Raw genomic sequence first — 13,109 nt, forward strand, 5'->3', positions numbered from 1 at the left:
CCTGGTCTTGTAACGCAGCAGCTTTCAGACTGTGGCGCCTTCAGAAGGAGCTGCTGGACAAGGAGGAGGCCAGAGTGCAGGAAGCCTGTGCCCTGCTGGAGAAGAAGAAGCTACAGAACATTTTCCGGGCATGGCGTTCACGGAGCTTGGAAACAGAGCGGATTTTGCCGCTGATGACTCGGATCCGGAGAGAGCTGGCCACCCGGTAAGCAAAAGGGGATACATCTTCCTTCCCTTGCGAATGTCGGGTTCAGTCTGGAATGTGTTCTTTTGTGAAAACCCAGGCAGCAGCCTGGCACCGATAGATCCAGCCCAGAATGACTCTGTCGAGTTCTAGACAAAGCCCGTCCCACCCTTTATTGCTCTAAAAATATTTGGGAATGAAGTCAGTGCTCACTAGCTAGAAGCTGACCTAACACGGACCCGTATGGGGCAAGCTCCTTCAGAGAGCTCAGCCAAGGCAATTCCACCCTGAGCTCTGTGCACTGCAAGTCCAGTCACCACATAGAGACTGCTGACCACGCGCAATTGTTCCAAACAGTGTGGTGGGCAAATGAGGACTAGGAGAGAAGAACCCAACTCCTCTTCCTTTCCTGGCCCAATCCAGGCCTTGAACCCCGGTCCCCAGAAGTGAAAAGGCTGGTACGCTAAAAGCACTGGCTTCTCCCTTCACCCAGTATTATCCCACCCAGGCCCTTTCTCATGGCACCCACACTAAAGACTAAGACTATATTGTGTGTACAAATTTACTGTTGCAAGCTGAAGTCTACCACAACTTACCAAGGACTGTGGGGGAGTCTCCATCACTGGAAATTTTTAAATCAAGATCGGACACTTTTAGAAAAGATCTTTAGAAAGTTCAAACAGCAATTGATTCAGGGAAGTCCCCTGCCCTGTGTTACACAAGACGTCAGAGTAGGTGACTGCGATGGTCCTGTCTGACGGAATCCTCTGCTTAGCCACAGAGCAGGCACAGCACAGGCAATACTGGTGCAAGCTCCCCCCGCACAACCCCAATAAGAGGCCTCGCCATTGACCTGGGCAGAGCACGTCTAGTGTTCAGAGGATAGTTGAGTCTCTGTGGCTCATCCAGTTATTGGCTTTTCTGTTGAGGCTGTCGATAAGAGAGCCAGTTGTTAGCTACGGTTTGGGTGCAGTGGATTCCTATTCATCGGGAACTGGCCTGAAACTCCCAATTCATTTCATGTAGGCCACCCAATAGCCATTCAATGGTAAGATCTCTTGGTCTGGAGTAAGACCTTGGACCTAGAAGTGGAAGAAGCTTGATTCAAGGGGTTGTGGCATTCCCCTGGGATCCCTAGACTAACCCAGCACTCCAGGAGTGAGAGAATGCCAAGAGTAGCCTGATTCTCACAAGTCCCATGGTAGGAATAACCAGAGAACCAGCTGTTACAGCTTGATTTCTTTTTTATTTTGGTCTCCTCAGATGCTTCAGTGCCTGGAGGCAGTTTGTTGAGCAGAAAGCATCGTGCAGGCGCAGCCTGGAGCATCACAAGGCAGGGTCCCTGAGGAACTGCTTCCAGCAATGGGTCCGGATGCTGCAGCTCAGAGAAGTGGACAAGCTGACAACTGTGAACTTGTTCACCCGGAGACAGAGGAGAAGTTACGGTGAGGAGTTGAGGGCCTATCTAGTCCTCCTAGGATCAGAAGATACTAATGTGCCTATACCTTTTTCCCTCCCCATGTGGTGCACCAAAGCCTGCATGGAAGCTTATTGCAGGGCAGCATGAATCAAGTCTGCGCCACACACGATGAAACCCTAACGCCGAGTCAGGAAGAGGTTTGTCCACCTAGGCCAGATTAGTGAGTCTGCAGCAAGATTTGAGACTCCGTTGACAAGCCTGGCAGTAATTTACCTTGAGATCTAGAAAGGAAGCTGAGCTCTGGGTGGGACGGGGGACAGGGGGGGTCTGGGGCCGTCCTCCACATCAAGCTGGGTTTCTGAGCACTGAAGAGTCACTCCCGACAAATGGTTTCTCCTTCTCTCAGATCTGTCTGTGACCTGTAAAGCTGCCGATGGCCCTGTGATGAAGGAAGATGAAGCTCAGCCATACTCGACTGTAATGAGATGGTTCCTGGGGAAAGGAGGCGGCTCTTTAGATGACCTCTGCCAGAGACTGAAGCTCCAGAGGATATTTCTGCTGTGGAAGGCGAGGCTCTCTCAGCAGCAGCGAGCTAAGTGAGTGTTAGAATCAAATGTGGCGTGAACACCGTGATTCTTGGGGGCCAGATTTCCTCTGGGTCCCTGAGTAAGAAATCAGTTTGCCTCTCAAATTGCATCGACTGTAGAGTTTACTGCTCCAGTATTTCTCTATTGTTGGCACAGACAAAACGACATTCAAATAGACAGATCCCTTCGGTTCATTTAACCTATCAAAAGCCTATGGGGCTTATCACAGCCCCAGTGAGACCTTTTCCAGAGTGGGGCCGTGCATGTGCGTTATCAGTGCAAGCAAAGACAGGGCCAGGAGGGGCTCTGGGCTGCTGGGCCAGGAGAGGGCACTCTCTAGGAGCAAGGGAGGAATTGCTGCTGAAGGGACCTTAGTGGCGCTCCCCTGAAACGTGTCCGATATGTTTCCTTCTCATCGATTCTGAATGTTCAAGCTTATTACTCGCTAACTGCGTCGCAGATCTAATATAACGGGGAAGACGCCTCCATGCTGCCAGGTGCGTCAGTCACTATCGGAAGGACAAGCCTTCCAAAGGAAAGTCTGTTGGCTCATTGGGACCTGCTGCTGCAGTCTGGAAACGAAGGGGTGGCGGCTGGTGCTAGAACCCAGAAATCAGCACGGCGCAGGCAGCGCAGGCTTCCCCACTCTGCCCCACCGGTGGGTGTGCCTCTCCATGGGGCAGTCTCCATCTGCCACTCAGTCCTTGGCCTCTCTGCTGAGGCTGTCAGCACAGGGGCTGTTAGTGCTGGTTGCCATGGTGGGTTCCATCGTGTGGATCCCTGGACTGAGACCTCCAGCTCGATTCGCACCCACTGCAGAACAACCGTCCCGTGGTAACTCGCCGCTGGGCTGGGCTGGGTGTGAATGGATCCAGCTTCAGGTGAAAGACCTTCTAGCCCAACACCAGTCTCCTAAGCCGTTATGCAAACTTTTCCTTACCCTCTCCTCCTGTCTTAGATCCTTCTCCCGGGCTTCGGAGCAGCGCCGACTCCGGGACGTACTGAAGCAGTGGCACCAGAAGACTCTTCAGCTGAATCCTCTTAACCGCAATCCCGGGGCACCTCCTGAAGAGCCTATTGCCTTGGTGGATTCTGAGGAGTCCTCGCTATCTTCTGGCTTCCACAGCAGCACTCTTGCTTCCCATGGTTCGTTGGAAAAGGTGAGGGAGTCCTGCTAACAGTCCTCTCTGTGCCGGTGACCATGTCCTGCAGGGAAGTGTCAATGCAAACATACAAGCAGGGTAAGCTCAGATCCAGGAGGGACCTTGGGGGTCTGTTTCATACTGATAATACCTTGTGGCAGTGCGGTCTAGCGGTGACAGCAATGCACAGGGAGTCAGGAGACCAAGATTATATTTCTGCCACTGACGAGCTGGGCCACCTTGGGCAAGTCACTGCGCCTCTCTGCTTCACCTTTACCATACCAACTTCACACTGGCCTGGTGCCTTTCACCAGTGCCCTGCCCAGGTGGGTAAATACGATTGTCCTCATTTACAGATAGGGCAGGTGAGGCACAGATGGGGGTTACAGCCTCACGGCACTGAAGTGCTGGGATTTGAACCTAAAGTTTCTGCTTCGACACGGGCCCCACGCTAACAAGCTGATCTGCTTGGGTTTAGACACGAAGGCTCTGACGCTGCAGAGGCCGTGTGCTAAGTGTCCTCAGAAGCAGATCTGAGAGAACTACAGAGGTAGCTCTTCCTGTTCATGCCCTTCTCAGCCAGTCTCCAAAGTGAGGGGCTAGAGGGCGGGCGCATGGGAGCCACAGGCTGATGGTGGGTGGGTTCTGCTGTGTACTCACTGCATGGCAGCTTGAAGGCACTGGGTACAGAGAACTCTGCCAGCTGGGGGAGGGGGATACAGAGACCTCTGCAGTGCCCGTGGCTTGGCTGCCATGGAAATGAACTGCAGAGCTCCTGGCCTCTGTTCTACTTGCCACCATGCTGCCAGCCTCTTGAGGGGCCATCAAGACAGGCTTTGTGCTCACCTGCTAACTATGCAGAGCATTGGGCAATCCATGGTCAGGCTGGCGTAGTAGCTAGTTCGAGGTCTCTCTTTTCCACCAAATGTGTCCCCATGTCCCTATGTGCGTGCTGGCTGCTGAGTGTTTCCTGGGGCAGCAGAGGGGTTGGCTGCATCTTGGCTCTCTCCCAGCTCTGCTGCAGAGGAGTGAGCGTAGAGGTTGGAGGTCGTTAGCAGAGTGATCATTGCTAGAAGCACTAAACTCTCAGCCACGTGATTTTCCTCTGTGTGACCAGGAGAGCAGCCTTTATGACAGCAGCCGGAACAGCCTCTCCTCCGTCCTGACCGCTGAGGATACCACACACCTGTCCCGGTATGCCTGCTCTCTGCTGCAGCACCGCAGCCCAGAGGTCCCAGCTGAGCTGGTGGGAGAGCTCTCTCTGCAGGCGTCCTCTTCTCCACAGAGTCCCCGAGTTGGGTGAGTTGGAGCCAGGGAAGAGGTGGCTTTTCTGTACCAATACACATGGCCTGGATGGCTGCCTTCCTGATTCCCAGCCCCGGGCCTCTCCAGCTGCTCTCTCCTTTCTTTTTTCCTCCCTCCTCACCCTGCTCGGCCTGGTGCTTGTGTCTTGCAGAGGGAATCAGTTTATGGGAGGCCAGCTGCAAGCTTCGGCACTGTGGAGACCGGACAGTGGTCCTCTCGCCAGTTACGCCTCCTGGGAAGAAATGAGGTTCCAAAGTGACGCTTTGCAGGTAACAAAGGGATTCCCTGCGCTGCTCAATTTACTGAAGCGCCTCTGGGTTTAGTCAGCGGCCAGCCCACACCTTAGCAGTCTGCTCTCCACTGGGCAAAACGGTTCACACGACTGGCAGATCTCTGCACATCTTTTCCCCCTCCTCTTGCAAGCCTCAATGGCAGACGAGCAGGGAGATTGGCCCTGTACTCAGAAATTGAAAGGGTCCTGTTTGGTGGATGGGTTTGGCAATGGCAGGTGCATCGTAGGTGCAGGGATGAATGGGTTAGTCGAGGTCGCAGCAGCAGTGAGAAAGATGGATCCGTGGAGTACGGCATCTGTGCTGGATTTCAAACCCCTTTTTGGTTTTTTGTGTTACAGGGATACAGTTCTGGAGATGAACTGGAGAGTCCCTGCAGAGCCCTCTGGTACCAAGCAGAGCAACAACTCCTGCGGAGAGCTTTCTTGGTCTGGTCAGCTCAGACTCAGCAGCATCTAAAGATCCAGCAGCATCGCAGGCACGTCCTGCTATCCCGGTAGGGGCCCCAGAGCCTGCGGATACTTTTCAGACACTCTTCTGTTGTAAATGTTTACAGAGAATCTGTAGAAATGTCTATTGGGTGAAAGTATCAGAAGTAGCAATCCCTAGCTCTTCTATGGCATTTTTCATCTAGAGATCTCAAAGCACTTTACAAAGAAGGTCAGTGTCATTATCGTTGTTTTACAGTTGGGGAAACTGAGGCACGGAGCTGCAGTGACCTGCCCAAACTCACCCAGTGGCAGAGCAAGGAATAGAATCCAGGTCTCCTGCATCCCAGCCCTGTGCTCTATAGGCCACTTGGGCCATGAGCTCTGAATTGGACCCAGGATTTGCTTTCCCAGGGTTCCCTCCCCCCACCTTATGAATTTTTTTTCTCCATCACTTCCCCGCTCCACTGCTTGGTTTGGGAGCCCCTCATCTTAGGCTGGGCCATGCACCTCCCATGGAGAGACTGTCATGCCGGAATGGAACAGTGGACCAGCATGTCCGCTGTCTGTAAGAGTGGCCAGTGCTGGATGCTTCAGGAAGCAGGTGCAGTCCCTCCACTGTTGGTTGGCTCAGCGCCCTGAAGCATGAGGATGAATAGCCCATGTAACCTTATCCGATATAGGTGCAGTTCTCGTGCGTACAGGTGACCAATGCTTTTTGAGCTGCACTGAGCAGAGTGTCTCAATTTGGAAACATTGGGGCCTAAATTAACCCCAGATCACGAAGGCTCAGATTATCAAAACTGCCTAGGGGATTTCGACACACAAAATTGAGTGCATGAGAGTTGTATATCTAAATCCATAGGCAGTTTTGCAAGTGTCAGCTGAAAAATCACAGCCAGCACTCCACCACGCTCAAGTACGACACAGCATAGTCCAATGGTTAGAGCAGAGAACTAGGAGTCCTGATTCCTGAGTTCGATTCCTGGTTTTGACGCCAACTCACTTGTGACCTTGGGCCAGTCAGTTAACCTCTGATCCTCAGTCTGTCCGTCTGTAAAGTGGGACGATATTAACGCCTACTCGCCAGGGTGTTGTGAAGCTTAATTAATGCTTGTAAAACACTCTGAGCTCTTGGCTGGAAGGGGTGCTAAATGCAAGTACGTTGGATGCTGTTGGGTATGAACTCTCCCTCCCAGAAAAGTAATCTCAGATAACATTCCAGGTATATTTTTCCCATTGCTGTTTTATAAACGGATCTGATGTAACTTGTGAAGTTTAGTGAAATCTCCCACCTATAGTAAGTATTTCATTAAACTTAACATACAAAAGTAAATCTTTTTGAACTGCTCTTCCAGCCTCTCATGTGTCCCACATCCTTCCCCCCGCCCCCTCTCCCAGGGCGTTTCTTGGCTGGCACAAGTGGGTTGTGGAAGATAAGAATCGGAAAGCCGTGGCATCCCAACAGCACAGTCTCCATTGCTGCCAGGCTGCCTTTGACCTGTGGAAGCGGAGGCTAACTCAGAAAGTGGAAGCTGACAGGAGATTCAGGCATCGGATCCGCCAAAAGGCAGCAGACGCCCTGCGGTACTGGCAGACCTGTTGGCAGAGTGAGTTACGCCATAGCACAACAGGCCCTGAACTCGGCGTCACATGCTGTTTGTAGAAGGGTCTGAAGGGGAAGGACGCTATGATAGCAAACTGATTGGGAGGAAATCCTGCTTGTAGTCCTGGTGTTTGGGCTCTGCAGACTTCAGATGTCACACTGTAATGAACTGGCTAGTGTGTATGTGCACCACTGCCCTCTACTGGTTGCAATCAGAATCACTCAGTTGTCCATCACATGCCCTGTACAGTTTATAGCTAATGGAGATTCTCCTTTGGACCAGGGGGATCCAAGTTCTCCCTCTGCTGTCATTATAAAGTTCCAAGTGGCTGTGATGTGTAGTGACAACTGGGGAGTCCTAGGTGCCCACAGTTTTGAGGCAACATTATGGGCTGTATCCTGCCCCCATTGCAGTCATTGTCAAAACTTCCTTCAGCTTCAGTGGGAGGAAGATCCCTGTGCAGTCTATAAGAATCCTGCTTCCATAGCACACTTCATCAGAGGATTTCCAAGCGCTTTACAAACAGTAAGTTCCCGTAATGCCCCGGGGAGGTAGGGAAGTATCCCTCTTTTATAACTGGGGTAACTGAGATACAGAAGAGCATCAAAGTGATTTGCCCAGGATGATACAATGAGCTGGTGGCAGGAGATAAATCCAGAAGTCCTGACTCCTTGTCCCCTCTCAAACCATAGTGCTAGGAATTTTTTTCCCCCTAAAAGTCTCTCTAGCTACTTGTGTTTGAAGAAATGATCAACAGACCTGTACAAGTTTGTCTGAGGTTCTGTGCGTGTGTCAGATCCGTTCTGTCTTTGTGCTGCTGCCTGGCCGTGATGTGGCTGCTCTGGCCTGACTCCTGTGTTCCATTGCAGAGCAATGCTCCCTGAGGGATCGGCAGCTGCAGTGGGCCCAGCGCAGCTCCCAGGAGAGGAAGAGGACAGTCATGCAGGCCTGGCGCTGCCAAGCTGCGAAGGGGAGAAGCGCTGCTTTGTGCTGGGAGCGTCTTCTCCTGCGCAGGTCTGTCTGCACCCCCAGGGTAGAAATGTTATTTCCTAGAGCTGGATCTGAGCTGCACAGGCTGGAGCGGGATTCGAAAGTCCAGGGAGATTTTGCACGAATGATGTTCCTGTGGAAGTGCTTTGCTGCTGAAACACACAGTGTGGCATAGCTTTTTCAGGGCGTCTGTGACCCACATTCCCGGCCTGATTCTTCTCAGGAAGTCGGGGGGAGAGAGAGCCGCCTGACTGGGCAAGGCAGCCTGTGAGAAGTGACCCAGCTTGTGTGAGCGCTTGTGAAGCCCTGCCCTGTTCATATGCCTTCCTCTCAGGCTGGGAGAGCAAAGAGGAGAACTATTCTGCCTCAGCAAGAGACTCTCCTTTCTCTGCCAGGAAGCATCAGTCCCATTGGCACCTCTGAGGGGTTTGTTCTTTGACCAGCTCGCTCTCGGTTATTTTCCTCCTTGGTGAGACTCCACTGAATCAGTGGGGTCACACCAGGGATGAATTGGGCGCTCTGTGCACAGAAGGTCCTGGCCGCCTGATGCTCCAGTCTCTGTGCTGAAGGTGTCAGGGCCCACACAGTAACAGCGAGGCCCTGCTAATGACTCGTCTGTATCCCCTCGCTCAGTTGCCAGGGACCCCACTGCCTTTAGAAAGGTTAATTGGTTGTTTTCCAACCATTTGGCTTTGGTTAATAAATCCCTAGTGGCCAGCCCCAATTCAACTGAGCCTCTGCGCTAGGCGATTGTATTTGCCGAGCCAGGTGCAGATTTCTGATGGCAGAAAGCCAGAGGCTTTTCCTTTTGAAGATCTCTTTATAGAAGGGAATTATTACTGGATCCTGGGGAACCCAGATCAGGCAGCAGCAACTGCTTAGGAAACAATCTCTCTGCAGGAGTAAGTCCATCCAGCGGGGCAGGAAGGGAAGATCTGTTCAGCCAAGAAGGAAGAGTCTATTGAACGGGGCTGGAGAAGATGATCCAGGAGTTTGTTAGGAGTGGGGCTGGCAGGAAGAATCTGTGGAGTGAGGGATTGCTTGGGCGGACCAGAGTCTCCTATAGTTTGAATCCCCCCCCCCCCCTCCCCCCCCACCTGGTGTATTCAAAGTAGAAGTTTATCGTTTTTAAGGCATCTCTGAGCTTGGCATGGGACCAGTGTCAATGCACCTGGGACTCGGGCAGAGCCTCCAAGCCTTTTAGGGTGGCCAGAGTGGGAAGAGACAGTCTTTGCTGAGCGGAAAAGAATTTGCAGAGCCCGTCAAGCCACTGCTCTCCATGCCTGCGAGTGGGAGGAGGAGGCGGCTGCCTGAAAAGCCGCTGGAGACACGCAGGCCTGCAGAGGAGAGCTGATGGAGGGAACAGAGGAGAGCATACGGGTGGGTCCGGTCTTTCGCTCTTTCCTGGTACAAGCAGACCCCGTTGGAGAGGCAAAGGGAACAGGTGGTCCGTGAGATCCGAAAGGAAAGAGAAGAGGGCCGTGCAATGAAGTACTGGTATATGTGGCTGTCACAGCACTTGCTGTCCATGTGCAGCAGAGCCCGTTACATCAATGTCCTGAGTATGCAGCAAGGAACGGGGAGAACGGCATCGTTCTCAAACTACCATGAAACCGGCCTTAAGTGATCACCCGAGGGCCTGTAAAATTGGCTGCCTAGTAAAGCTGGATCTTCAAGTAAAGATCTGACTAAACTATCCCAGCGACATCGGGGAGACTTTAAAGTGATCGCTGCAGAGTGGGGGTTGAGGTCCTTAGTGCCGGTCTCATTAACCTCAGAAGGTGAATAAAAGAGAACTAGATATACTTTGGTTACAGGGAAAATTTTGTTCTTCCACTTTGAGTGAAATCCTGGCCCTGCTGAAGCCTGTTGACTTCACTAGGGTCAGGATTTCACCCTTTCTGTTTTAAAGAGTCACTCAAGTTAAAAATCCTGTTTAAAAAGCAAGTGCTCATCTCTCTTTCTGTGTTACAAATAACTTTGTAGATTCTTAGAAATGAGAATTTTAAGCCTCTAATTTGCCATCCCCTATTTATGCATTTCTCAGCACAGGCAGCATCGATAAATTAGTCATGATTGTCCCTACTCACTTTTGCTTGCTAGCCCTCCTGCGCTAACGCAGGGCTGCGGTGTCCATGTTGCAAACACAGCAAGAGAGAGTTTTTGTTTAAAAAAGCAAACCCCTCTTTCCCCTGGAGCTGCACAGTACCCACAGCCCAGGAGAACGTCTGATGGCCTGAGGTCTTGTGAAATCGGTTCTTCACAAAATCTAAATTTTTGGGATGAATTGGATCTGACGGGTTGGCTTCCATTTCTGTTAATGTGAAAAATCAGGATAAATGATCTCATGGAGAGAAGCTGTGTCCATAGAACATAGTATGTGGGGCTGGATCCTGAAATATCACACACTTCTCAGCCATCAGTGACCCCTTTTATTTGGATTAAGGTTTAAATCCTAGGTAAAGCTGTGAGTCTGGCTCAGAGCCCCAAGCTAACGGCCAGATCCTGAGATCCCCAGCCGGGACCATCACATTTTAAGCAGAACAATGAGAGGTTCTGCATAGAAACCATTGACGCAGTATAGTATCCATTTTGTACTTAGCCCTTGTTCAGACAAATCTCTCGTCAAAGTCAATGGGGCTGAGGACTCAGGGCTTGTCTACGTTGCAAGTTGCTGCATGGCAAGTGCTGCACGCGTCCCATGTGGACCTCCACAGTGCACTGAAAGTCCAGCCCTGCTCTGGATTGCAGGATTTGGCCTTCATAGATTTTCTTGTGAGGGGCCAAATTTCCATTAGAAAGCAGCAGAAATAAAAATCCTATGACCACAAGCTCACTCCCATTGATTTAGCAATTCAGTCCATGTAGCAACAGACCAGGAAGGTACATTTGAGAGAGACATAATCTTTCCTCTGCCTGCAGCGCGTCCGTCTATCAATAATCTTTCCACTGAGCGCTTCTTTGACAGGGACATGCTTCCCCATTTCCCACCTGGGCATGGTACAGGCTGAGCCATGCCTCCTCTGAAGGGGGGCATTTTTCATGCTAGGATAACTCACTATAGATGCTCTTGATCTCAAGAGAGGCCCGTCAAGTGGAGAATATTTACACCTCAATCCTACAGCGCAGTGGGGTGATTTGCATAATGGAAACCCTTGTGGAGTGAGGAACAAAGGAGCCGGCCAGAAACTAGAAGTGCGTTGGCCTGTGAAGCGGCAGAGGAAGGCTCTGGTGGGTTTTGTGTCAGTGTGTGAGGGCGTGGCTACAGGGGGGTTATTCTGGAGTAAGATAGGGTGGGAATTGAAAGTGCGATAGCTATTCTGGAATAAGAACGTCCACGTGGAAAGCTATTGTGGACCAGCTCTTGTTCTCTGTTTCTATGTGAAATGAGTTTTGGGTGTTTTGCTCCAGTCCCCCCTGGAGAGAGTCTGCCACGGCGAAACCACCATTGCGGTCTCCAGTTGGTGACACTGGAAACGGTCTTGGAAGAGAGGCAAGGACTGATAGACCTGGCAGAACCCCTTCTTGGGATCCAACAGCGTGGCAGAGCAGCATGGGGGTAGCTCGTGTCCATGCGGTACCTGCTCTGTGGGCAAAGCAGGACTTTAGTTTCCAGGGGTCTTGCTTTTATGAGCACTGCGTTCATTCTGGAGGAGCCGTCGCATTAATAAGGATGCCAGAGGCTCGTCATTAAAATGTGACCGGAAGGCGTTGATGTTCCCCCAGTCACAGGAAGCAGAGACGTGTAACCTTCTGGGAAATGCTACGTGAGGCGATTGGGAGTTGTCAGCCGAAAGCAGCTGCACTGCATGAGTCTGGCGCTATTTGGCCTCATTCTCCCAGTGCTCGGCCCAGGAGAACTTGACAGCGAGGGGTGAAAGTGGGTGTAAAACGCTGCCGCAGCGCGAGGGGTGGAGCAGTCTGATCTGGTAGCTTTCTGCACTTGCTTTGATCAGTTGTAAGTGGACACCCTCCCCTCCCCCCCGGACGAGACCCCGACTCAGTGCCCTGCTTGTCTCTAACTGATGCAGGCGTGTTACTTCAGGAACCCGCCAATTGCTGATGCTTTCTTTTGCAGGGTGCTAGTCGCTTGGTTCCAGGCCACCATCCGTGGAGCCACGCAACAGGACGCCCTCGCCCAGTTTGAGCTTGCCAGGCGGCAGCGTCTCCTCGCGTTCTGTTTTGCCCGCTGGAGGGTGGAATTCTTGCGTGCTAGGAAGGGACAAGGGGAAGAGAGAGACCCCGTACGCCAGAGGCCTGCTTGGGCTACATCCTTTCAGCGCTGGAGAGTGGCCGCTAGGGGGCATCAAGCCCTGCATTTAGACTCCATGGCTGGGGTGAAACAGGTGAGGAGCTTCTGTGCGAGACAAGTAACTCCCTGTTCTCTGAAGAAGAGCCCGCCTGGGTTACTGGGCCTGGCTACGCGACCGACTGTGCTTGGCCTTTCATCCGGAAGTGCTTTGCAGGCTACAGCCATGCTGCTTCCCTGCTGACATGCAGCCACCTCGGAGGTGGAGGGCAGCGAACAACTGGCACACGACGCACTAGGGGGGGAAAGGGAAACTTTTTTTTGGCCAGAAAGACTAGAGCAGTGGTTCCCAGCCTGGGGCCCAGGAGCCAAAAGTGGCCCGCGGGAGCTTTTAAAGTGGCCTGCAGCTCACCTCCCGCTGGCTGCAGAAGGGAGCCGCTGCCTGAGGACCCAGGTGGGGTGCGTTTCCGCAGGGCTAAAAGACCGGTGTCGGCTCCTTGCTGCAGCCAAGGGGACGGGAGATCAGCGCTCCCCTCCTCCTGGCTATAGCAGGGAGTGCGGCAAAACGCTCCACCTGAGTTCCTAGGTGCTGGGGTCCCTGCTGGAGCCAGAGGGAGCGGAGCACTGATCTCCCATCCCCCTGGCTGCAGAAGGGAGCCGCTGACTAGGGACCCAGATGGAGCGCACGGGGCTACAGGATGCATGTGGTTTCCCTGCTGCAGCCAAGGGGACGGGAGATCAATGAGGAGGCAGCCTCCTCACTGAACTCCTTCTGTCTGGCTGCATTGGGCGGGGGGGTCTGCTGGCAGAGACTGGTGGCCCTTCAGGGTTATATAAATGATTTCTGTGGCCCTCAAGCCAAAAGGGTTGGGAACCACTGGACTAGAGCAAATACCCCTGCTCCTAG

At 52.5% G+C, this 13,109-nt stretch overlaps 1 protein-coding gene across 1 annotated transcript in view; it reads left to right on the forward strand.

Moving 5' to 3' along the window:
- Nucleotides 1-13,109, forward strand: part of CUNH1orf167 (chromosome unknown C1orf167 homolog) — a 28,159-nt gene that overhangs the window by 10,213 nt on the left and 4,837 nt on the right. Inside the window, exons 9-18 of the mRNA XM_067567436.1 lie at nucleotides 19-205; nucleotides 1,448-1,629; nucleotides 2,011-2,200; nucleotides 3,150-3,351; nucleotides 4,451-4,632; nucleotides 4,790-4,907; nucleotides 5,270-5,424; nucleotides 6,758-6,966; nucleotides 7,833-7,977; nucleotides 12,032-12,299. Coding sequence (XP_067423537.1) covers nucleotides 19-205; nucleotides 1,448-1,629; nucleotides 2,011-2,200; nucleotides 3,150-3,351; nucleotides 4,451-4,632; nucleotides 4,790-4,907; nucleotides 5,270-5,424; nucleotides 6,758-6,966; nucleotides 7,833-7,977; nucleotides 12,032-12,299 — 1,838 coding nt within the window. The remainder of the gene's footprint in view (nucleotides 1-18; nucleotides 206-1,447; nucleotides 1,630-2,010; nucleotides 2,201-3,149; nucleotides 3,352-4,450; nucleotides 4,633-4,789; nucleotides 4,908-5,269; nucleotides 5,425-6,757; nucleotides 6,967-7,832; nucleotides 7,978-12,031; nucleotides 12,300-13,109) is intronic.

Source organism: Emydura macquarii, unplaced genomic scaffold (assembly GCF_026122565.2).
Source record: "Emydura macquarii macquarii isolate MOO-44397 ecotype Brisbane River unplaced genomic scaffold, CSIRO-AGI_Emac_v2 contig_2768, whole genome shotgun sequence".
NCBI lineage: Eukaryota > Metazoa > Chordata > Testudines > Chelidae > Emydura > Emydura macquarii.